The following is a 26,620-nucleotide window of genomic DNA, read 5'->3' on the forward strand; positions in this document are numbered from 1 at the left end:
TGAAATGGGAACCCTGGCGCACTGTTGGTGAAAATGAAGACTGGTGCATCCACTATGGAAAACAGTATGGAATTTCCTCAAACAACTAAAATTGGAATTGCCTTTTGAACCAGCTATTCCACTGCTAGGATTATACCCAAAGAATCCTGAAACACCAATTCAAAGGAAACTATGCACCCTTATCTTCATAGCAGTGCTGTTTACAACACCCAAGTGCTACAAACAACCTAAGTGCCCATCTGTAGATAAGTGGATTAAAAAACTGCAGTACATTTACACAATGGAATACTATGCAGCAGAAAGAAAGAAGGAACTCCTGCCATTTGCGACAACATGGATGGAACTAGAGAGAATTATGCTTAGTGAAATAAGCCAGGGAAGGAAAGAATAATACCCTATGATATCACCTGATACAGGAGACCAATGAACAACAGAAACAAATGAACAAAACTGAACAAGGAACAGAGTAAGTTTTCGTGGGGGCACGGTGGTTAAGTAGGGGAAGGGTTTAGTAAAGGAACTAATATAAATAACCCATGAACACAGACAATGAGGTGTGGATTGACTGTGGGATAAAGGGTGGGCTGGGTTGGGGGTAGCAATGAGGGAAAAAGTGGGACAATTTTAATAGAAAAACAATAAAAATAAAATTAAGAGAGAGAGAGAGAGAGAGAGAGAGAGAGAGAGAGAGAGAGAGAGAGAGAGAGAGACTCACACTGGCCGGAGGGGGATAATGGTAGAAAGAAGGGGAAGGGACTAGTAAAAAACATGTATGAATGACCAATGGAGGACAGGGACAATGGTGTGGGAACTGACAGCGGGGGGAGGGGAGCAGATGAGGGCAAAGGGGGAAAAATTGGTAGAACAGTAACAGAATAACAAAAAAATTTTTTAATTAAAAAATAAGCAAAGACATTTATTAGAATGGCCATGATCCAGAACAGTTACAACACCAAATACTGACCAGAATATACAGCAACAGTAATCCTCCTTTACTGCTGGTGGTAATAGAAAATGGTACAACCACTTTGGAAGACAGTTTGGCAGCTTTTACAAAACTAAACACATTCTTAGCATATGTGATCCAGCAATCATGCTCCTTGGTATTTACTCAAAGGAGGTTAAAACGTGTCCACACAAAAACCTGCACATGAATGTTTATACCAACTGTATTGATAACTGCCAAAACTTGGGAATAACCAAGATGCCCTTCAGTAGGGAAATGGATGGTCTGTGGTACATGCAGACAGTAAACTACTTTTGATGGGGGACTCAAATGAAGGAAAAACTTTAGGTTCAGGTAATAGCTAATAAGCTTAGTAATCAATGTATGTAAAAAATTATTGTTTCAGGAACTGAAAGAATGACCCACCTTGATTCCAGGAGACCATAAACAGTTCCACCTTTCTGCCTCATAAGGACTGCAAGCAATGCAAGATGGTACCTAAGCCATCATACTCCAGGTTGAGAACACCACCACCCAGGACAAAGATAAAGACCACCACGGCACAAAGATCACTCCCCAGGACACAGATAAAAGAACGCTGCAGCTTTTATCTGATTAACTTTTCCCTGAATTTCAAACCCCTTACCTACACTTTTCTTCTTATAAAAAGGGTCTGTTTATAATGGAACTAAAGACAGTCTGTTAGGGTACAAACTCTACATCTTCTCCAATCGCTGACCATCTGAATATGTGTAAAGTGCCCAACAAGATTCAATCTGTCTCTGCTTATTGGGTCTGGTAGATGACAGGCAGCACAAACAGTGGCTTTCCTGGTTTCATATTTTGGTGCCTCTGCCGAGCAGACTCTGGGACTCTGGTAAGTCTGGGTATTTGGCGGGGAGTCCCACTGGCTGCCTGGACTGGGGGGGCCTGGGGTGCAGATTTGGAGATTCCCTAGCAGCTGCCAAGTGATTTTACTTGGGGACTCTTTTTCCTACTCTCGGCACCTCCCGTCGTCTTCATTTTTGACTGATTTTGATTGAATCACTCACTGCGCTTTCTAGTTTAAGTTACAATCCCAGGTCATGACTAAGATCATTAGGTAAAAAGGCCTCTTCTGGTTTTAGGTGCCATTAGGTGCCCTCTGGTTTACAGAGTTCTGTCTGGTTAAAGGTGCCTTCTGGTTTTTGAGATATTACAAGAGCTCTGCCTGGTAGAATGGGGTGGGGAAGCCTCTGTTCCAGGGAGTAGCTCTTTGGGGCGAATTTTGGCTGATTGGCTAACCTATGCTTATAAATGTATGACTAAAAAGAAAATGCTTTTGTACTGTAATACTGTTTGGCTTATGTATAGTATAATCTAGACTCAGAGCACTGGCCGCTGAATGGGTCTTTAAATTACTGTATTAGACTGTAACTAGAATTGTTTTGTCAAATATTGGGGAAGTTAGACAAAATATCTTACCTAGAAACTTTCATGAGTTAGCATAATAAACATGCAGGATTAAAGAAAAATAAATTAATGGTACAGAGAAAAGGGAATTTGCCTGAGACATATAGCAGAAGCTCAGAGGGGTCAGGAAGATCTAGATATTATGTCTGCTGAGAGCATGGTCAGGGTTCCCCACAACTGCTGCAGCCCTGGGGGACCTTCCTCCTTACTTGGCTGAGAGAACTAGGGAAAGTGAGCCTGAACTGGTTTTGAACCCTTCAGAGAACCAAATTTGTTGGAGAAAAAGCCCCTACCAAGACAGGGCAATACCCTTTGTGAAAACTTCCAGTGAGAGTAGGAGCAGAGGGCAGCCTGCTGGATATTATTGAGCACATCCTCCATTTTGTAAATCAGATATGTTAAACTGGAAAACTGTGAAAGGACCAGAGTACATCCCTGTAGAATGGACGGAGTGCACCCTGAAGGCACACCGAGTTTCTACAACAGTCTTAGGGCTTCTGAACCTACTAAAGCCCTATCAGTTATATCTTCATGAAAGGCAGGGCGTTCCCTTAGGATATTTTACCCAAATGGTAAGAGACATTTTGCAACCCATCACTTATTTGTCAAGGAAAATAGATCACGCTGTCCAGTGATGGCCAGCCTGCTTGAGAGCTGTGGCGGCCACATGCAAGCTCTTACAAGGAAGCTGCAAAGCTTCCTTGGGACAGCCTATCACCATTTATGCACCCCACCAAGTGTTGAGCCTGCTGGAGCAAAAGGGAAATTTGTGGCTCACTGCTGGAAGTGGAGGGCAGGAACCAAGCCATTATTCTCGACAACCACACCATCTCCCTGAAAACAGTAAGTTAAATCCTGACTCTATTCTCCTAGAACTTGATTTGGCTGTGGTAATACATGACTGTGCTGAGGTAATTGATGAGGTTTATTTTAGCAGAATTGATTTACAGGACCATCCTCTAGAAGTGGCAGACTGGACTCTTTATGCAGATGGAAGCAGTTATATGGATGAAGGAAATAAAAAGGCTGGGTATGCAGTTGTGACTTGAAGGAGCAGTAAAGGCCAAGGCCTTGCTGCTGGGAACCTCTGCTCAGAAAGCTGATCTGATTGCACTGATGAGAGCACTGGAATTGTTGCACAAAAGAAAGTGGATGTGTATATTGACTCAAGGTAAGCTTTCCTAATTTTGCAATCACACGGTTCCTACTGGAAGGAAAAAGAACCATTAACCTCCAATAAAAAGGAGATTGAGCATGCAGTAGAAGTTTTAAAATTATTAGAGGCTGTTCAGGTACCTTTACAGGTGGCAGTTATGCACTGCCCTGGGCATCACAAAGAAGACATGAAGTAGCTAGAGGAAACAATTTGGCTCATAGAACAGCGAAGAAAAGATTCTAAAGGAACGTTTATAATGCCTTTGGTACCTACTGTAGACTTGTCACAATTTGACCCCGAATATTTGACTGCAGACTTAGAGAAAACTGAGAGCTGAGGTCTTGATGAAGAAGGTGCTGACAGTGGATAAAGAAGGAATAAGAAAGGAGTTATGCTACTTCCTGAACATTTAGTAGAGCCAGTCATGGTACATTTCCATGAGGTCACTCACTATGTAAGGGACTCATTAACCACGTATATTAAACTGAGGCTCACAAGTCCTGGAATTTCTAAAGCTGTGTGAAAAGTAATTGCTGATGTGTTGTGTGCCAGAAGAACAACCCCAAGACAGATCACCATCAAAACAAGGGGAAACAATACCAAGGACAGAGCCCATCTGAGGACTGGCAAATAGACTTTACCCAGATGCCAAAGGTCCAAGAGTAGAAATACTTACTAGTCTTTGTTGACACCTTTTCAGGATAGGGAGAAGCCTATTCTACTAGAATGGAGGAATCCTCGAGGTAGTGAAAGACATACTGAAAGAAGTAATTCCTCATTTTGGCCTATCCAGAGGTATCCAGAGTGATAATGAACCTGTTTTTGTTTCAGAAATTACAAAGAAGGCTAGTAAATTTTAAGAATCAAGTGGAGACTACACATGGCATGGAGACCTCAGGCTTCTGGGGAGGTAAAGAAGATGAATCACACCCTGAAGAAAAATATAGCCAAGATATATAACCAAGAAACTCATCTCCACTGGGATCATGTTTTACCTATTGCCCTGCTCAGGATAAGGATGGCTCCTCAAAGTGGGATTCAATTGAGTCCTTATGAATTTGAGTATGGGTGAGCATTTCAGGCTAAGATTGGAGTGGGAGATATGTACATAGATCAAAAAGTGAAGGTAATGAAAATGTACATTTAAATCAGATCTTAGCTAAAATTAATGACCATGCTTATATTAGAGACCTTTCCCTTACAGGTCCCCTACATTTCTTTGAGCCTGGAGATAAGCTACTCAAGACCTGGAAGATAGGGTTTCCAGAAAGCCAACTAGAAGAAAAGTGGGCTGAATCTTGAGACGTACTCCTCACCACCCCGACTGTGGTGAAGCTGGCAGAAACAAAACCTTGGACTCATCACACTGGAGTAAAGAAAGCATTGGTGGAACAACGGAACACTGAGCCTCAAGAACTGAAAGTCATCTTTCAAAAAAATTGATAGTCTTTTGATTACTTTTTGTTTAACCCCATGTTATTGAGAACTTGTTCCTTTTAAATGAGATGAAAATATTTGGGTATATTTAGAAAAATGTTCTAAATATCTCTGAATTTTGTCTTGTAGGGAGAACTTACTTTGAACAAACTTTCACTATATGTCTTATAGGTGTGTTTGTACTCCCCTGGAAACCCTTCAAAATTATACTTTATTTAAGCATATCAATATGAAAATAACCTACTCTGATATTTATAATTGGGAATCTGCGGTAACTCTGAAAGACAGGGAAACGTTTTCCTTAAAAATCACTAATGTAGCCCCAGCTGGAAAGTGTGCACCTTTTGTCAACTGTGCTAAAACCATTTCGTGCTTTATCATAGTGTGTTGTTGCATACAATGTGCCCCCTTATGTGGATCTGCAATTACATGCATTCCTAATGCTAAGATATGTGCTCAAAAACAAAATGAGTACTTCCAAATTAAACTGATCTCATAGAAATAAGATAGTTTAAATTAACAGTAGAGAAGTGATAAAGGACTCAAATGGAGAAAAAATTTTAGTTTTAAGTAATAGCTAATAAGCTTAGTAATCAATGTATGTAAAAAGCTATTGTTTTAGGAACTGAAGGTATGACCCACCTTGACTCCAGGAGACCATAAGGAGTTCCACGTTTGTGCCTCAGGAGAACTGCAAGCAATTCAAGATGGTATCTGAGCCACTGTACTCCAGGGTGAGGCAACCACTGCCCAGGACACAGATGAAAGAATGCTGCAGCTTTTATCTGATTAACCTTTTCCCTGAATTCCAAACCCCTTACTTACACTTTTCTTCTCCTTATAAAAAGGGTCTCTTTATGCCCTGGCTGCTTTGGCTCAGTGGATTGAGTGTCGGCCTGCGAGCCAAGTGTCGCTGGTTTGATTCCAAGTCAGGGCACATTACTAGGTTGCACATCAGGTCCCCAGTTGGGGGCGCCAGTGAGAGGCAACCACACAGTGATGTTTCTCTCCCTCTCTTTCTCCTTTCCCCTCTCTCTAAAAATAAAATAAACAGACAAATAAATAAATTTGTTTTTAAAAGGGTCTGTTTATAATGGAATTTAAGATGGTCTGTTAGGGCAGAAACCAGCCATCTTCTCAGATCGCCAACCATCTGAATAAAGTGCCATAAAGATTCAATCCCTGTCTGCTTATTGGGTCTGGTAGATGACAGGCAGCACGAACACCAGCTTTTCTGGTTTCATTTTCAGTGCTAAAAAGAAATGAGTTATCAAGCCATGAAAAGATATGAAGAAAACTTAAATGCATACAACTAAGTAAAATAAGCCAATGTGAAAAGGAACCTACTGTAGGGTTCCAACTATATGACATTCTGGAAAAGGCAAATATGTAGTATGAAGACAATTAAAAGATCAGGGGTTTGCAGGTAGGAGGGAGAAATGAATAGGCAGACTATAGAGGATTTTTAGTGCAGTGGAAATACTCTGCATGATGCCATAATGATGGATATGTATACATTTGCTTGAACCACAGAATGTATACCACCAAGAGTAAACCCTAAGGTAATCTATGTACATTGGGTGATTTTGATGTGTCAATGCAGGTTCATTCATTATAACAAATATACCATTCTGGTGGGGGATTCTGATAATGGGGGAGGCTATGCATGTGTCGGGGCTGGGGGTATATGGGAAATTTCTGTATCTTTCCTTCAATTTTGCTGTGAACCTACAACTGCTGTATTGTTTAAAAAAAAAGTTTTAATTGAATTTTATATTTTTTAAAGATTTTATTTATTTATTTTTAGAAAGAGAGGGAGAGGAACATCAATCGGTTGCCTCTCACATGTACCCAAACTGGGGGCCACGCCCACAACCCAGGCATGTGCCCTGACCAGGGATCAAACTAGCAAGCATTTGCTAAAGTCTTAACTTTTTTAAAAAAGGTAAATAACTTGAATAGACATTTCTCTAAAGTTATAAATGGTCAATAAGCATATGAAAAAGATGGTCAACACCCTTAATCATTAGGGAAATGCAAATTAAAACATAAGAAAGCAGTTCCTACCTTCTGGCATTGAGACAGGCCAGTAAACCAGGACAATTGCAATAGGGGAACTTAGACAAGGCAGCTGAACAAAATGGCTGAGCAATTTCCAGCCAGATACAGAAGGTCACCTCCCTAGACATAACATCCAGGCCTCTGCTCCAGGCCCAGAAACAGCAGAACCAGGTGGGCAATGCCAAGAACAGCTGCAATGACTAACAACCCCTGCCTAGAACTGACCGATCAGTAAGGACCATGACGCTGAAAGAGCACGCCTGGAAAACGGATGAATATTCTGCTGAAACCCTCTCCTAGGGCCTCCTCTAAGGGAGGGGTGGGGAGGGAGGGGGAGGGAGGGGGAGAGAGGGAGAGAGAGGGAGAGAGTAAGAGAGAGAGAGAGAGAGACTCAAGACAAAGAACTCAGCCCACTGGGGAGCAGCCTGCGCCATTCCCTTTTCCCTCTTATCCTCCTCAGGCATGCATCTCCTGAACTCTAAAGGACCCAGAGACTTGCAATCGGGAGCAATAGGCAACAGCAGCTCGTCCCAAGCTAATCCCCTGAACCTGTCCCCCTTTTCTCTGACTTCCCAGGTGAGCTAAGCCCTTCCTCGTTTTCCGTCACCAGCTTTAATAAATGTACCCTCATAGTCATCTGGACTCATGCTGTAAAATCTTTCCTATATGAAATCAAGAATCCACACACTACCAGTTGGCCATAGGCAGCCCCACTCAGAGCCACACAGGCCCTGACTATAATTTTAAAAATGGAAAATAACAATTATTAATGAGGATGTGAAGAAACAGGAATCCTTGTGATGGGGGGGGTACTTGAGTTAAAAATTTTTTAGCTTTAGTTATAGTCAATAGTGTTAGTGATTAATGCATGTAGAAAGCTGTTCCAGGAACTGGAATCCATGACTGGCCCTACCCTGACTCCTGGAGGCCTGCAAGCAATTCATCCTTTGTGTCCCAGGAGGACTGCAACCATCAAGATGGTATCTGAGCCACTGTGCTCCAGGAAAAGAATGTTTGCTAACCAGGACCCACATAAAGAATCACTAGTCAGCAGATGAAGGGATGCTAGGGAAATCACTGCACTGCAACTTTTATCTGACTAACCTTTTACCTGAATTCAAAGCCCCTTACTGATCCTTTCCTTCTCCTTATAAAAAAAGGTCAGCTTGAGATGAGATTTTAAAATGGTTTCTTAAGGTCATCACTCGCCATCTTTTCAGATCGCCAGCATCTGAATAGAGTTCCTGTAAAGATTCAATCTTTGTCTCTGCTTATTAGTTCTGGTAACAACAGGCAGCATGAACACTGACTTTTCAGGTTCACTTGCACATTGCTGGTGGGAAGGTACAATGTTGCAGCCACTGTGGGAAACAGTTTAGCAGTTTCTCAAAAAGCAAAACATAGAATTACCATATTATCCAGCAATTCCACTTCTACGTCCAAATACAAAAGAATTAAAAACAGGGACTCCAATAGGTATTTGCACACCAATGTTCACAGCAGCAGCATTATTCACAATAACCAAAAGGCAGAAATAACCCATGCCTGTTAACAGGTGAATAGATAAACAAAATGTGTGTGGTACATATATACCAAGAAATATTAATCAGTCATAAATAGGAATGAAGTTGATATAGGCTAAAACATGGTTCAACCTTGACAACATTATGGTAAGTCAAATAATCCAGAGACAAAGAGACAAATACTATATAACTCCACTTGTATGAGGTATTTAGAATAGGCAAATTCAAGATATAAAGATTACCAGGGACTAGGGGTAGGGAGAAATAGGGATTTATTGTTTAATGGGTACAGAGTTTCTGTGTGAGGTGCTGAAAGGGTTTTGGAAATAGTGGTGATGGTTTCACAACACTGTAAATGGAATAAATGACATTATATAGTACTCTTAAAAAATGTCAGGCTTTGTTATATATATTTTACCACAAACAAATTTAACTGAATATCTACTTCGTTCCTCATACTAAAATAAAGTTCTGTTTGAGCAATGATTTCAACATAAAAGAAATGAAACCACGAAATTGTATAAGAAAACACTGTAGAATAATTTTTGTACTCAAAGAATACAGAAGGCTTTTCTAAGCCATGACACAAAAAAACTAGAAATGGCTGATAAATTTTTTTTTTAAGATTTTATTTATTTATTTTTAAAGAAAGGGGAAGGAGGGAGAAAGAGGGAGAGAAACATGAGTGTGTGGTTGCCCCTCACTCACCACAAACCAGGGTCCTGGCCCGCACCCAGGCATGTGCCCTGACTGGGAATTTAACCACCGACCCTTTGGTTTACAGACCAGCGCTCAATCCACTGAGCCACACCAGCCAGGCCTAAATCTTTATTTCATTAAAATTTTAATTTTCTTCAGGAAAATATACCATAAACCATGTCCAAATATAGTCAATAAACTGAAATAGTATTTGCAATATAAGCAAATGCTTAACGTCCACAATATGTAAGGATATCCTGCATATCAAAAAAAATATGAATGGCTTTTAAAAATAAGAAAAACTGTTCAACTTAATGACAGAATTACAAGTTATAATTACAGTAAGACTATTTTTTTGTCTGTCAGACACAGATCAAAAGTTTGATAATATAACTGGGTAGATGAAGGTATAGGGAAACAGGCGCTTTCTTAAACTATTGATGGAAATGTATGTACATTGGTACAACTTCTTTGGAAAGTTATTAATTACAGCATTGTTTATAATAGCTAATGCACATGTAGAAATAAAATACATGTCCATTATAAATGAGTAGTTAATGAACACTATTTAACTGTTAAAACAAACACATGAGATATGTATAGAAGGAGTTCTGAGATATATTAAGTGAAAAAAGCAAGGCACAAAAGAGTATGCTAATATTTATTTCACACGGGTGGGGTAGATAGGGAGAAAGGGAGGCAAGCAGGCGGCAGCTCACTTTTATAAGGATAAAGTATCTCTGGGAAGATACACAAGAAAACTAGTTATAGTAATTGCCTATAGAAAAGGAACTAGGGAGAACAGGGGCAGTGACTTACTTTTCCACTACCTAATACCCTTTTGTATTGTTTAATTTTTGCCATGTTCATGTAATCCTAACCAAATTACTTATTTATTTCTTCAAGCAAGTACTCTAAAGTTGAGTCCTGGATTCCTATCTGAATCTACCACTCAACTACAGTACAATTTTGGAAAAATTAATCCTCAGTTTTATCAATTGTATACACTTCTTAAATAATCCACATAAAGTATATGGCATATGCATAATACATATTAGGAGCTCAGTCAAGATTAGTTATTTTATCCTGGCTAAACTTTCTTCCACAAAGAGGAGAACTTCTCAAAGAGAAGTGTGATGCATCAGGAATCTTATCTCCTCAACCAGCGATAAGCATATTAAGACATATTAAGGGCCATAACCAAGCCTGAACACTAATAAAATAATGGTTTTTGAAGTATGCAAGATATTTAGCTTCATACTTGAGTTCCACCACAATATCTTTAGATAGAGTGTATGCAAAAACATTTGACTAAATAAAGTGAACATCTAACCACCATATAATTCAGAATTCACTTAACAGACCGTAAGTATAAAGAAAAAAATTTAGTTATGTTCTCCCATAAGTAGAAAAATCTACCAATTCAAGATTATCTTAAAGTCCCATTTTTTCTTATAAAATTAATAGATTACCCTTTTCCAATATCTTAATTCTTATTTGCTGCTCCATCACAACAGTTCAAGATAGAATACTCCCCAATACAAGGATATAACGTTTTCTGTGCACTATATAGAACAAAGATATGTACCAAGTACAAAAATATTATTCAATATTATGTAATAAAGCATTATGAAATAACTATTTCACCCTAACAATGATGGAAATTAAGTTACAGTAATAGAGATTTAAAGAATAGAAACTTTAAGACTTGAAATGTGAACCTGTTTTATAACTTCACTGGTTAAGACATAAATTAGCACAGAAGTAATTCCTATCGTCATGGAGTGACAACAATTTCTAAGGTTACCCCAGCATACCAGCCCTTAACTAAGAACAAGCAGCCTATGACCTTACTCTAACCCACCTAAGAAATTCCTAGAAGCACTATTAAGTAAACTGTTAAGAGAAACTGATAGTTTTCAGAGTATGAAACTGATCAAATATAGTGAAAGAGAAACAAAATAATTCAGTATGAGATTTTCTTCAGAGGAATAAAAGCAGTTTGAATTGAAGTTACACATTAGGCAGGAGAAGTGGCAGTGGCCAGGCAATTCACGTTTTCAAAGGTTATCAGTGTGCCGGGGCCTTCAAGGAAACTGCACACACCGGTCCTGCCACCATGATGCCCAAGAGGAAGGTCAGCTCCACTTAGGGTGTGGTGAAGTAGGAGCCCAAGAGGAGATCAGAGAAGCTAAACCTACTCCTGTAAAAGTGGAGACCAAGCCAAAAAAGGCTATAGGAAAGGATGAATCTGCAGACAAAAAAAAAAAAAGTGTAAATGAAAGGGAAGAGGGGAGCAAAGGGAAACAGGCCAAAGGGGCTAGCCAGGAACCTAACCAAGATCTAACTGGGGAAAATGGAGAAACTAAATATGAGGCAAGTCCAGCCTCAGATGAAGCAGAAGAAAAAGTAGCCGAGCATGATTAATATCATATATTACATCTTCTCAGTGGTCCCTGTCTTCCTTCTTGAACATTCCAGAGGAATATTTTTATCAACTTTTGTGAATGCAAGTTTTTTTAGTAACGCTAGAAACACTTTTAAGAAGAAAGGAATTCAGACTTCCAGCCAAGATGAAGGCCTAGACTGACACGCTCTGTCTCCCTCCACAACTAAGAAGGAATACAACCACTGCAAAACCAGAAATAACAAGAAGTTCCAGAAAATAAAGTGACATGGAAGTCCAATGTATGAAGTTATAAATAAGTGGTGCTCGTCCGGACGGGTAGGAGGTGCGAAGCTGGGGCGGAGAGGTCAAGCTGTGCTGGGGGAGGCAGCTGCAGCAACGGCAGCAGGACAGCGGTAAACACAGACACCTGTATTTAAGGGGAGGCAAGAAGTGCCTGGGGAGCACCCCTGCCTTCAGACCAGACGCCTCAGCTCATGATTCCAACGCCAAGGAAGGCAGACCCCCATTGCCTCGGACTGTGAAGGCCAGAGGTGGTGGGGACAGAGGAAGAATCTCCTGGTCTCTCAGTGGAGAGTAAATGGCAAGAATCCATCTTGGACCCCCGCCCCCATACACAAAACGCCACAGCATGGTGAGAAAGGTCACCCGGTTGTGATGAGTGCACAGGGCTCTGCCCCCTATAGCGTAGGAGGTGTGACAGCCCCACCCAGGAAGCAAAGGTAAACACAAAACTGTCAGGATGGCACAGATCATGATAGAGATCCTGGTGATACAGCTGACCAGACAGCAAATATATGATCTAACAGACCAGCAGACAGGAAATCTTTCTGAGGTACACACAGTTCAGAGCTTGGTTACAAGAAAGCTTACAGGCGTAACAGCAGATATTAAACAAGACGGGGAAGGAATGAAGGCTAGTCCTGCTGAAATGAACAAAAACACATATGAAACAAGTGGTGAGGGAAGGAAAACCAGGGATCAAATCAACAAATGGGAACAAAGGGAAGGAACAAACAGTCACCCAGTGCAGAAAGAGGAAAACAAAAAGTGAGGAAAATGAGGAGAGGATCAGAAACATATGGGGCAGCTATAACCAGGCCAACATCCGAACCATAAGGTTGCCAGAAGGTGAAGAAAAAGAAGGAGAAATTGAAAAATTATATGAAAAAATACTGAAGCAGAACTTCCCTAACTTGGAGAAAGAAATAGACTTACATGTCCAGGAAGCACGGAGAGTTCCAAAAAAACTGGACCCAGGAGAACGACACCAAGACACATTATAATCAAATTGTCAAAAATTAAAGATAAAGAGAGAATCTTAAAAGCAGCAAGAGAGAAGAAGAGAATTATGTACAGAGGAGTCCCAATAAGACTGTCACCTGATTTCTCAAAAGAAACTCTGAAGGCAAGAAGGGACTGGCAAGAAATATTCAAAGTAATGAAAATCAAAAACCTACAACCACGATTACTCTATCCAGTGAAGCTGTCATTCAGAATAGAAGGGCAGAGAAAGTGCTTCCAGTACAAAGTAAAACTGAAGGAGTTCATCAGATCCAAACCACTGTTATATGAAATGTTAAAGAGACTGGTTTAGGAGAAAGAGGATCAAGACTATGAACATTAAAATGAAAACTGTATCACAACAAAAACAACAGAAGCTAGGGAATCAAAACAAAGGCAAACTAAGTAGGCAACGAGAGTTGGAAAAGTATTGGTATGGGGAAAATATTGGGGGGAGGTCAGCTGGGAGGGGAAAAGGGGGAAAGGGAGGGAGATGGTACAGGAATTAAGAAGCATAGCAGAAGGAAGCAGAGTAGACAGGAAAATGTTGAGAAGAACTATGTGCACAACCAATGGGCATGGACTAAGGGGGGGGCGGACAACTGGAGGGTGGGGGGTGTCACTGGGTGGAGGGGAACAAAGGGAAAGGAAATTGGGACTACTGTAATAGCATAATCAATAAAGCATATTTAAAAAGGGGGGTGGGAATTCCACCTCATCCCATCTTATTTTAAAGTGTACATGCTTTTTTAAAGAGGTGAAATCATTTGCTGGTTGTTTACTCTTTGGTACAGGCAGAATACAGTGGAATATTGGTCACTGGAGGCTTTGTCTTGGGTGTCGGCTTAACATTCAGTAGTTTTTATATCCTATAATACAAAGTACAGTAGTCCCTTTCTATATCGTGGTTCACTTATCGCGGCCTCACTGTATTGCAAGATTTTTTAAAGTATTATATTTCATTATTTATCGCAGATTTTTCACTATATCACGGGATTTTGTGGTACTGATGTATGTTGTTAAAGTTACGTAGGTTTAAGAGTGTAGAATATGTTTAAGAACATAAGTAGTGTTTATGAAAGTGTGGAAAAGATTAATAAGGGAGTGGGAAAGGTTAATAAGGGACTTGGATTGGTTTATAAGTGTGTGGGAAGTGTTTATAAAGCCTTAAAATATATATAAATACTAAAATAAATGTAAGGTTCCTACTTCGAGGATTTTCACCTATCACGGGGGTGGGGGATGGTCTAAAATGTAATACCCGATAAGTGAGGGAATTCTGTATACTAAATGGCAATTTGGAGTCAATTGTGCATTTACTATGTGTTGAACATTTTAAATTACTTATATTCTCACGTTTTTGGTAGAATTGTTCCCTAAAGGAAATCACTCCTTGATCCTGGCTCTCCCTTGACAGAATTCTGCGCACTCTGTAAAATCTTTGTTGTGCTAGTCCAGTTTTCCTAGTAACTTACTAATATGCAGTGAAAGATAGAAAGTTTGATTATGTAGTATATATGATATTAAATTGTGAATTAGCTGGATTTTGATGTAACAGCATATCAACATTTGCAGATATTGGTACTGAATACTCTATTAAGAAAATGAGTCCTCAAATTTTAAGTTGAAAGGTCACTGGAACAACTCCAGAAAAGAATCACAACTCTACGACTTTATATTTTTGGTACATATGTTAAGAATTGTGTACAAATTGAAATGTCTGTGTACTTATCCTCAAAACAACCAATAAATTCACACTTACAAAAAAAAAAAAAATGAGCCCTGGCTGCTGTGGCTCAGTAGATTGAGCATCAGCCTACAAAGCAAAAGGTTGCTGGTTTGATTCCCAGTGAGGGCACATGCCTGGGTTGCAGGCCAGGTCCCCAGCTGGGGGTGTACAAGAGGCAACCGATGTTTCTTTCACACAATGATGTTTCTCTCCCTTTCTCCCTCCCTTCTTTCTAAAAACAAGTAAATAAAATCTTTAAAAAAAAATTAAGTTACAAATGATCAGTGCCACGAACCAAATGAAAATGACAGAACAAAGAGTATATCAAATCATACTAGATTGTGAAAGAATAAAAAGAACACGTTAAAACAAACATGAACTGTCACCTTGAAAGAGATATCAGAAATCCATAGATAAAAGTATATAATCTTAAATCAGTTTCTTGACCAGGATTTCTTTCCTGGAGGTCATCAACCTCAGTCTTTAGGGTGCCTATAAAACCCTTGAAATCACATGGTAAATTTTGGAGGACTTTATGTATGTGCACATTTATCTCTTTCACAGGTTTCATCTTAAAGGTGTCAAGAGATGTTTATGATCTATAACCATTACTATTACTCTACCATAAATACAGCACTAAATTAACATGACATGAAATACATTTAACATAGCACTGTAACAGGGGGTTGGGCCAAATTGCAGGGCAGAAGGAGGGAAGAAAACTCAAGGCAAAATGATGATTAGAAGTAGCTTACCCCCCACCAACGCCTCTCCCTACCATGAGAAAGGAGGAGCCACTGGGAAAGTTAAGATTGCCGGAGGCAGCAGAGCAGCTCCTGACTCAGCAGAACGGACTTTGTACAGAGCATGCGTGGTTCAAGACTTTGTCCCATTACTAAACAGGGCAGCCAAAAGAGGGGCAAAGGCAAATATGGCCAACATGGAACATGGTGGTTGTAAAGCTAGACACTCCCATTGGCTTCTGCTCACTGTGAGATTTGGGGAGAGGGCTTTTAAACAGAAGGCAGGCAGAAGATTTACATAATTATAAGTATCAGTAACCTATAGAACATACAAGGTCTGTCCAGCCATGGAATATGAAAAATTGAGACATTTATTGAAGAAGATACAAGAAACATTGTATGTAGTACAATGATGCCTCAGTCCCCTTCAAAGAAGGCACCTTGGGACCTTACACAGTTCTCCCAATAGTCATCAGCTACCCCATCATATTTTCCTGAATCTCATGGATGATCTGAAATCTCTTCCCCTTCAAAGGTGATTTTAGTTTTGAAAAAACCAGAAGTTGCAGGGTGCCAATTCTGGCCTGCAGGGAGGCTGAGTCACCTGGGTGATTTGATGTTTCACCAAAAAACTGCATGAGACATGATGCATGAGTGGATCTGTTGTCAAAATGAAGCTGCCAATCACCAGTTGCCCATAGCTGCGGCCTTCTGAATCACCTGAATAGTTTCCATAGAGAAATGTTCAAGCTTAACACAAAACTTGATGCAGATTCGTTGCTCTACTTTCTCATTTTTAATGTGACAGCCATACAGTACACATGCTCACTCAATGGTGTCTACCACCCCCACTGACTAGTATAGTGAAGTTGTGATTCACTCATGTGCATTCCAGTCACTCTCCTTGGCTGCTAGGTTACATCAATGTCATGCAAACCATTCTTATTATATTAACAATGGCTGGACTTTTGCTGAATAGACCTCGTATGTCAAAGACAAAAGAGTATGATTTCTAGTTATATATTCTCTATTGGGGCACCATTCCCAAGACTCCTTTCCCTTAAGGTAGAGGTCCTTATCTTTTGATATTTAAGATATTTAAGAATCTGACAAAAGCTATGCAATCACATAGAAACTAAATATCCATACACACACATACACACACTTGAGCATAGTTTTTCAGGGGACTTGGAAATCCTGTCTTATCCATGGATCCCAGATACTGTTTTAAAGGCTTCTGGTCCAAAATGACCCTACCTATTATAACACATTCCATTTTGCCACCAAAAGTTAAAATGATTCCCTCAGTGTCATTAATCTCAACTACATCATAAGAAGAAAGCAATGTAGATGGTCACACCGGCAAATAAGAACAATGTAATGAGAATCACACGGACTAGCTTTGGGTCCCAGCTGTGTCACTAATGGATATGGTAACTTGACATAAGTCACAACCTCATTTTAAACTGCTGTATCCTCAGCTGTAAACGAGGGAGTTGGAATAAACCAAGGTGCTAATACTTTAAAAGGGGAACAGTAGTCTTTTGTTTAATGAATACTTAAGCATCTAACATGTCTCAGGCCTACAGGCAGATGGTGGGGAAACAAAAATGAGGCAATCTTCAAGGAGCTAGACAGACAAGTAGACAGTTGTAATAAAACAATGTGATTAATACTCTTATAAAAGAATATAGAGGGCTCAGGAGTCAGAGAGGGAGGAGCATATAAATTTGCCTAGGAGATTTTAGTTTAGTCTTGAAGATGTTTCCCAGATAGATAAGGTGGGCAGAATATATCCTACATGTGCAGATTCCAAGGTGTGAGAAAGCAGATGATTTTCAAGGGAAGTCAAGGTGTTCGACACATAAGACTGTGCAACCATGTAAAAGCAATTAGCACTAAGAATAACCAATACTAGGAAATGTGCAATAGATATTGGAAGGGAAGTATTTAGAATAAGACAGCTTTGATTTACTCTGCCTAATTATCTACCCATGGTTAAGTACTAGAATAGAGTTTGCTTGATACCTTCTAAAAAGTAGCTGATAGCCCTAACCAGGTACTTCAGTTGGTTAGAGCATCATCCCAAAATGCCAAGGTTGCAGGTTCGATCCCTGGTCAGGGCACATAATCAACAAATGCATAAATAAATGGAACAAATTGATGTTTCTCTCTTTCCCTTCCTCTCTTTCTCTAAAAAAGAAAAAAAAATCAATAAAACTTAAATAAAAAGTAGCTGACTCACAAATGATAAAACTGATCTTACTCTGACAATATTTGAACTACTAATTTCTAATGAAGAAGAATTACCAAATATACAATAAAATATTTTTGGTATTATTTTTTTTATTTAACCTTTTTTTCCCCCATTACCATTTAGTCCCCTTATACCCCGCCCCCCAGCAATCACCACACTGTTGTCCATGTCCTTGAGTCCTTTTACTTTTTTTGCTCAATCCCTCCACCACCTACCCCCAACCTTAGCTGTCATCCTGCTTTCCATATACAAGTCTGTCCTCATTTTCCGTTAGTTCAGTTTGTTCATTAGATTCCATATGAGTGAAATCATATGATCTTACTCTGACAATATTTGAACTACTAATTTCTAATAAAGAAGAATGAGGAAAAACACTATTAAAATTTTTTTTAAAAGAAAAATGACCCGTTAAGAGTTCCGTGGTTTTGAAACTAATTAACCAACCAAATTCTTTCTGAGCCACCACTTACAAAAAACATTCCATGATTTAGTTTTTGCCATTTCCATAGAGTTCCAACAGGTTCACAAAACTCCATTCCTTTTCTCTGCCCATCTCATGCCCCAGCCTGATTCACACAGCAATCAGTAGTGACTAGAGGTAAAAAAAATGATCATGAGTATTTCCCAAAAAGCCTAAAATAACTCCTGATGACACTAATATTATTTTGTCAGTGAGACCAAATTAGACTTTTCCAGCAATCTCATTTCTGCCAACTGTTTCCTTCCAAAGCCAATTCTTCTACCTGTGTGCCCTTGCTCCTGCCAGTGCTTGCATTCCAAGGTTTCTGGCTTCAACAATCATCCCTTTCTATTTCTTCAACCTCCAACCTCTCTCTTTAGGCTTATTTCCCCTAATCATGTAAAGATAAACAAATTATCTGTTCTTCTTCAGCCCAATAATTCACTCCCAAAAAACCTATTATCAAAAGTTGTTACAAAAGAAACTGTTCAAAAGAGGTAAAAAGGACTAAGGAGCCAGAGAGTTTCAGACTCAAAATAATAATTCAGTTTTTCCTGCAAGCCATTCAATAATAAAAGTATATAGCAATAGTTCTCATACCACAAAGCAGGTCCAGCTTTTAGTTACATTTACTTTTTACTCAAGAGTAAAGCCTTTCCCACCTCCACAGTGACACACTCAAGGGGCAAACTCATTGACCACCAGAGACCTGCTGAGGTAAGTACTGCACTGTAGTGTCAGGCCCTACACAGCTGATCCTCCACAGTGGTGGCAGCCAATGCTCACAGTAAATGCTCAGAGCCAATTGGCCTGGGGGTAAATATTTCCCATTGAGGTGCTAACAGCAATCAAGGCTCAGGAGGGTACAATAGGAGGGTGTACTGAGCCCACACAGGGGCACACCTGGAGTGCCCAGCTCAGTGATTGGAGAGGCTATACCACTAGACCCTACAGGACTCCTACTGCATAAGGCCACTCTACTGCCTGGAAGATATAGCATCTATACCTAATATATAGAAACAAACACAGGGAGGCAGCCAAATGAGGAGACAGAGAATCATGTCACAAATGAAAGAAGAGAACAAAACTCTAGAAAAAAAAACTAAACAAAATAGAAACAAGCAATCTACTAGATGCAGAGTTCAAACCACTGGTTACAAAGATGCTCAATGAACTAAGAGGAAGAGTAGATAAACTCAGAACATCAACAAAGGGATAGAAAATATTTAAATGGAGATAGAAAACATTAAAAGAAACTAGTCAGAAATAAATAGATTAACTGAATGAAGAATACATTACAGGGAATCAACAGCAGAGCAGATGAAGCAGAGGACTGAATTAGAGATATGGAAGATAAGGAAGCAAAAAACAATCAGAATAGCAAAAAAATTTAAGAAGTTAGGATAGTATAAGAAGCCTCTGGGACTTCCAGCATACCAACATTTGTATCATGAAGGGTGCCAGAAGAAGACAGAGAGCAAGGAATTAAAAACCTGTGTGGAAAAAAAATAATGTAGTCCTAACCAGTGTGGCCCCATTGGTTGGACATCATCTCACAAACCAAAAGGTCACCAGTTCAATTCCCAGGCAGGACGACACACACCTAGGTTGTAGGTTCAGTCCCCAGTCAGGGCACATAGGAGAGGAACCAATTGATGATTCTCTCTCACGTCAATGTTTCTCTCCCACTCCTTCTCCTCTCTCTAAAGATAAATAAAAACTCTCTAAAAAAGAGAGAAAACTTCCCTAACCCGGTGAAAGAACAGACAGACAAGTCCAAGAAGCATAGAGAGTCCCAAACAAGATGCATACAAAGAGACCCACACCAACACACATCATAATTTAAATGCCAATAGTTACAGACACAGAGAACCTTAAAAGCAACAAAAGAAAAGCAGTTAGTTACTTACAAGGGAGTTCCCATAAGACTGTCAGCTGGTTTCTCCACAGAAACTTTGCAGGCCAGAAAAGATTAGCAAAAAATATTCAAAGTGATAAAAGCAAGGACCTACAACCATAATTATCCTACCAAACAAAGCTATTATTTAGAACGGAAGGACTGATAAAGAGCTGCTCAGATATCTGAAAACTCCAGGAGTTCATCCAAACCAGTATTACAAGAAATGTTAGAGGGTCTCTTTAAGAAAAATAAATAAATAAAGAACATGACTATAATAGCAATAAATACATATGTACCAACAATTACTTTAAGTGCAAATGGATTAAATGCTTTAATCAAAAGACATATAGAGGCTGAATGGATAACAAAATAAGACTCTTACTTATGCTGTCTACAAGAGACTCACTTCACATCAAAAGACACATATAGACTAAAAGTAAAAGAAATGGAGCCCTGGCTAGTGTGGCTCAGTGGATTGTGTACCAGCCTACAAACCAAAAAGGCTGCCGATTTGATTCCCAGTCAGGGTTTCAGGGCATGCCCCCAGTTGGGGGCATAGGAGAGGCAACCGATCAATGTATTTCTCACACACTAATGTTTATCTCCCTTTCACCCTCCCTTTCCCTCTCTGTAGAAGTAAATAAATTAAATCTTTAAAAAGAGAGAAAGAGAGAGAGATGGAAAAAGGTATTTCATGTAAAGGAAAACAGACAAGAAACTGAGGTAGCAATATTTATACCAGACAAAATAGACTTTAAAACAAAGGCTATATAACAAGAGGCAAAGAGGGACCCAACAATTCCATTTTGGGGTATTTATCTGAAGAAACTCAAAACCCTAAATCAAGAAGATGTAAACATCCGTATGTTCATTGCAGCACTATTTACAATAGCCAAGATATGCAAGCAACCTAAGCATCCATCAACAGATGAATGAAGAGGTGCACATATACAATGAGTATGACTCAGCCATAAAAAAGAATGAAATCTTGCCATTTACAACATGAATGGACCTAGAGGGTATTGTGCTGAGTGAAATAAGTCAGACAGAGGAAGACAAATGCCATGATTTCACTTATATGTAGAATCTAAAAAAATAAACAAAGAAGTAGACCAGAAACAGACTCATAGATACAGAGAACATTTTGACAGTTGCCAGTCAAAAGAGGGGTTGGGGGGATTGATGAAAAAAGTAGAGATTAAAAGGTACAAATTCATAGTTACAGAATAGTCAGAGGGGTGTGAGTGTATGAAGTACAGCACAGGGAATATCTTCAATAATATTGTCGAAACTACATATAGTGTTACATGGGTACTAGATTTATAACGGTGATCACTTCCTAAGTTATACAATAAATGTCTAATCACTGGGTTGTATACCGAAAACTAATTTGATATTATAGTCAACTGCAATTGAAAATAAAAAATTATTCTCAAATAAGGACAGCCTCAAGTGGAAAGGATGGCATTTGGTCATGTCCTTGGTGTCAGTCCCTAAGCATCAAGGATTCTGTGTCTCTCTGGGAAGTACCTACTCAGTCTCCAGGGCCCCTTCCCCTTACACAAGCTGTAACTGCAGATGCTTTCCAGTCCCCATCCCCCTCCCCTCCTATCTCTTAGTGGCAGTCTCATGGGTGAAGGGGATAGCCACTCCGAAATCCAGGCCTGTGACCTTGGGCAAGCCACAATTACTCACCTGTAAAATAGGGACACCTGCCTTCCAGAATAGTTCTGAGGGTCCTGTGGACGAAGACATATACAGGGCTCCTCTGCCCACAGCCAGTTTCCAGAAAGTGCTCCACAAACAATAGGGACCCTTGCCCTGTTATCAAATTCAGTCATTAATATTCATTTCTAGAAACACTGGTTCCTTCGCGTTTATTTACCAGGTTCTCAGACATTTGACAAATATTCCCACAGGTCACGGGAACACATTCTTTGGCTCCATAAAGAAAAGAAAAAAGAAAAAAACTAGAAAAAATAAGTTAAATTTAAAAAAAAAAAAGAAAATAAAATATTAAAGTAAAAAAGAAAGAGTAAAGCCTTTCTTTTCCTCATTCAGCTAGCATTGGCAAAACAGTACAACTCTCCTGAAGCATTATTATAAATATCACCCACTGTTGTGCCATACAAAGCAGAAAACCCACTTAAACACCCTTTCCCTACTCAAGCAAAAATGGTTTGCTAAATGCAAATTATGTTCCCTAAATAATCTGCTACTGCACAGATCCAATGCACTGCTATGAAAAGGGAAGTCCTAGGATGCTACAGAACTATTTAATAGGAGATCATACACTTCATGGGAGGGTTATGAAGACACCCCATAAGGAAGTGAGACTTCAGGGATGAGTAGGAGGTAGTTAAGCAAAAAGGGAAGGGGCAAAAGTTGTGCTAATGCAAAGAGAACTACGTTTATAAAGGCCCAATGGGAGAACAGACATGTACATTAAAAGGAACAGAACCTAGTGGAAGAGAAAAGAAAGTCATATTGAGAGGAAGGACATGTGATCTGAATTTTATATTACAAGCAATGGAAACCATTAAAGTTTTTAGGTAGAGAATTCACATAATCATGCTTCATTTTAGCTGCCTTTCCCAACTCCATCTCATTAAGTTGGGCTTCTTAAAATAGCAGTTTTCACTTGCTCATTTGTACTTTTTCCCACCTTCTCTTTTCAATGCCTGGCATCTGACTTCTGTACTCCACTGAAATTGCTCTTTAAGGTATCTGTTGATCTCCTAGTCATTAATTCAATAGGCCCTTTCAGTTTTGACCTTAGTTGTCCCATCTGCAGCATGTGGTCCTGCTGACCATCAACTCCCTCCAAACTCAGCCACAGATTTTCTCCCCACTTCTATGGCTATTTCTCTCCAGTCTTTTTTTGCAAACATATTTTTTTCTACCTATGCCCTTAAATGTTGCCTGTCAAGATTCTGTCCTTGGCCTTCAGCATTTCCAAACCCCCCATATTTTCCCTAGGTAAACTCACCCACATCTAGGACCTCAAAGACTACCTTTGTGCTCAAGAATTCCAAAATCATATTTACAGCTCAGATCTCTCCTGAACTCCAAATTTATATATGAAGCTATTTGCATTTCTATGTCTTACAAGTACTTCAAATTTAACAGTTTCAAAACCAAATACCATTTCAAATCTGTCTCCTCCATTCCTACTACCACTGCCTTAGTTCAGGAGCTCAACATTTCTCTCCAGGTTTACTCCAACGGACTACTACTTCCCTGTGCTACCTACCTACACTTAGTCCCATTCGACTCACTGGTAGAATGATCTTGCTAATAAGTAAATATAATATGACCATGGGACTTCCAGGCTTAAAATTCCTCAGCAATACCTATCAACTAGCTCAAATTCTTTAGTCTGATTTACAAGAGCTTCTTAGGCTCTTACTGGTGGGCACCTCAAATTCATACCACACTCCTCATCAGGCTAAATTGTTAGTGGTTCTCTTGGCATTCTATGCTCTGTACCTTTGCACATCTTCCTTCCTTTTCTGGAACACTAATTCTCTCCCCCTCCCTTATTCTCTTCACTTGGCCAACTTGTCCTTCAAGACTTAGGTAAGTCCCTCCCTCCTCCAGGAAGTTTCACCAGAACTCCCAGTGCACCCCGTTGGGAAATACATAGCACCCTGTGCTTAACACCAGCTTTTGCACTTACTACTTTCACATTTTTGTCTGCTTACCTATTTAGTACTCTCCGCTAGGTTGCATACTTAAGAGCAGGGACTCAGTCTAACACTGACACATAACAGATGTGTTGTAAGTGAATGAATGAAAATATGGAATTGCAATGAGGCCCTCAAGAGAACAAATCCTAGAATGTAACAGGAACTATTTCAGAGGCATTCTCTGCTGAATCTCCAAGGCCCAAAGCAGGGGCTGGAATGCCACTGGTGCTCAGCACATATTGGTAGAATGGTTTAATAGAGAGCCCAAGGAAAACACTAAACTCTTTCTAGGCTTGCTCTACATTGCTAACTTTCTCAGTTTGAGATCTACTTTTACTGTAACACCAGTGTGTATTCAATGATTTCTCCTGACCAAACTAATACTGTTGTTCTACATTACGAAAATAATAATAATAATAATAATAGTATTGACCAACCCAATAAACTAAAGAACACCTAGGCAGGAATCCACAGAAGGGTGTCCTGAATGCCTTGAAACTAAGTGTGAAATTTTCAGTGGATATAATTGCATTTTTCTGATCAGAGGGATTACAATCTTCACTGAATTTTCAATTTATGTGTGTGTGTGTGTGTGTGTGTGTATGTATGCTTAACCAAAATGTTAAGCTGAATTAACTTGTAGCATTCACCTTTCTCTTCCCAAATCTGTATTGATATATGACTAGCAACTTGGAGCGAGCAGGCTCTGCTAAAACAAATGTAACTGGAGAAGACACAGCTGGCAGGCCCTCACATGGATTTCTACTAGAATTTGCAGTTAAAATTTTCTATATTTGGGAAAGTCCTTACCAGAATTGTTTGAAGTTAGTGCCCTACCCTAACATACTCTGTACCCATATGAATCAGGATATTTACTACACTTCTCGCTACTGTATTCAAGAGGAAAATGTTACATTATGAACATAATGACAAACAAAATTTTTTTTTACTGTCATCTAATTAAATGGAATGGGGGAAAACCCAGGACCATCAAGATTTACAGTAAAGCTTTTTTTTTTTTCTTCTTTTACTGTACACATAGTGAACCACCAGCAGGAGCAGCATTTAACTCACAACCACCCAATTCAATCTTGGGAATAATATGCTAAAAATTAAACAGTAGAGCACAGGCAATTAAGTAATTTTAAAAGAGACAAAATCAAGTTCTATTTGAGCTAGAGAAGCTAATTACTAAAGAGTTCAATTATGTGAGTCCACTTCCTTGAGTTCGAGAACAGGCAAGGTTATTTTAACTCATAGTAGTAAGAGATCAGCACAGTGGGGGCCTATGCGGTGGGGGAGGAAGCAGACAGCACCTTCTGAGGTGCTGAAAAGGTTATTTTGATTTGAATGGTTCTTCCACAGGTTTATACATTTATGAAACTCGTTTAACTACATACATGTGTATTTAACTATTATGTAAAGTGTGCCTCAGTAAATAAAACTCTAAAGAGAAAGACATCCTTATTTCTATTTGCAACCAAAGTCTATTTTCGTTTCTGGAACCTCTGTGGAGGACTACCCACACGGTGAGACCTTGGGCTTGCTGAGGAAATGAACACTACTGATCACCAGGACCTCTCGCCACCACTACAGTTTAGGCACTACCATTTCGAGGCCCAGGTAACATCCACACAAACGAGGCAAGGGCCAGCGACACCTTCAGAAATGGGCGTTACGGCCGGCCTCTGCCAACTCGGCCACGGAACACCTGGCCAGCGGAAAACGTGTCCGCGAACAGAACCAGGTAAATGAGGGCAAGCAACGGCGAAGCCCAGTCCGAAGCCGCAGCCTCCCCCCGCTGCCAGCTCCCAAGGCCTGGCAACCCGCCCCCAGCCCTCCCCACTGTTACTGGCAGCGTCGCCGGCCCCGGCAGCCTCTCGGACTGACCCAACTACCAACGGGACGCCGGCCACACAGGTCCCCCAAACCACCCCTCCCAACTGGTGGCGGAGAAATGCTTCCATGCCTGCCACAAGGGGCCGCTGTGGCGCCGCCGCCTTCTAGAACTGACTCAACTATTACGCTTAAGCAGGACAGCCCCCTCATTTAAAATTTTTTATCAGAAGGGCCCGAAGAGTCCGTCTGCGCAGGCGCAGCCGTGACGTGGCTCGCGCGCCACCACTTCCGCCCTGAACGAGAGGCGGGGGAGGCGGGAGGGAGCCAGCGGGCGCGAACCTGGGTCCATGGAAGAGTACGGCGCCTCCTGCGCGATCCATCAACTCACCAAGTACATCTGCTGCCAACGATTTTGAGAATCCAGCTCCTCAAACTCCTTCTCGATGGTAGCAGACATGGCCGCTGGAGCGAGCTAGCGCGAGCGGAGCCTGTGCCGGCGGAGAGGCTCAGGCCCCGCACGATTCGGGGAGAGTGCTGGCGCTGTGGCGCATGCGCACTTCGCGCCCCGCCCCGCCCCCATGCCTAGCTTGACCGGCGGCTGGGGAAAGTACCTGGAACGTCCGACGTCAGCGCGCCGAGTGGCACGTTGCAGGGTCGGCTGGCGGGGCGGGGCTTACAGGGGACGCGTGATCTAGAGGGGACCCAGGTGGAGAGGGGTGGGGCCGAGCGACCACCCGTAGCCTGCCTTTAGGATATTTGGGTAGAAGGTGGCCCGCCTGGACTTGGGAGGAATGGTCCCTGGACAGAGGTGGAGTACCGCGGGAGTCACATGAATGCAGCAGGCCAAGAAAGTTCTCTTTAAGACCTTCGTTCTACGTTTCCCCTTACTTTTATTTTAAACATAATCTAGGTCAGTTTAGTGGCGATGGGAAGAAATTATTCAGCCTTCTTGGAGACTTGAATGAGCCTTGATGCCTGGGGGAATTGTGACAAATCTCTGTAGCACAGAGAGGCCACCTGTCCAGGAGTTAGAATATA

The 26,620-nt window shown here is 40.5% G+C and overlaps 1 protein-coding gene and 1 pseudogene across 4 annotated transcripts in view; one reads left to right on the forward strand and one right to left on the reverse strand.

The window, feature by feature from the left end:
* The window catches only part of PTPN2 (protein tyrosine phosphatase non-receptor type 2), a 137,034-nt gene extending 110,878 nt beyond the window's left edge, over nucleotides 1-26,156 (reverse strand). For 3 of the 4 annotated variants that reach the window (XR_016512732.1, XM_090285853.1, XM_090285851.1), the window contains exon 1: nucleotides 25,971-26,156. Coding sequence is in view for 3 of the 4 variants with exons in the window: in XM_090285853.1 (XP_090141979.1) it covers nucleotides 25,971-26,039 (69 nt within the window). In the remaining variant the exon portion in view is untranslated. The remainder of the gene's footprint in view (nucleotides 1-25,970) is intronic. The other variant, XM_090285852.1, reaches the window with a different exon arrangement.
* On the forward strand, nucleotides 11,394-11,701 carry LOC150002946 (non-histone chromosomal protein HMG-14 pseudogene; annotated as a pseudogene).
* Nucleotides 26,157-26,620: the final 464 nt, after the last annotated feature.

The sequence above is a fragment of the Furipterus horrens genome, unplaced genomic scaffold, assembly GCF_987537825.1.
Source record: "Furipterus horrens unplaced genomic scaffold, mFurHor1.1.pri manual_scaffold_8, whole genome shotgun sequence".
In the NCBI taxonomy this organism is placed as follows: Eukaryota; Metazoa; Chordata; class Mammalia; order Chiroptera; family Furipteridae; genus Furipterus; species Furipterus horrens.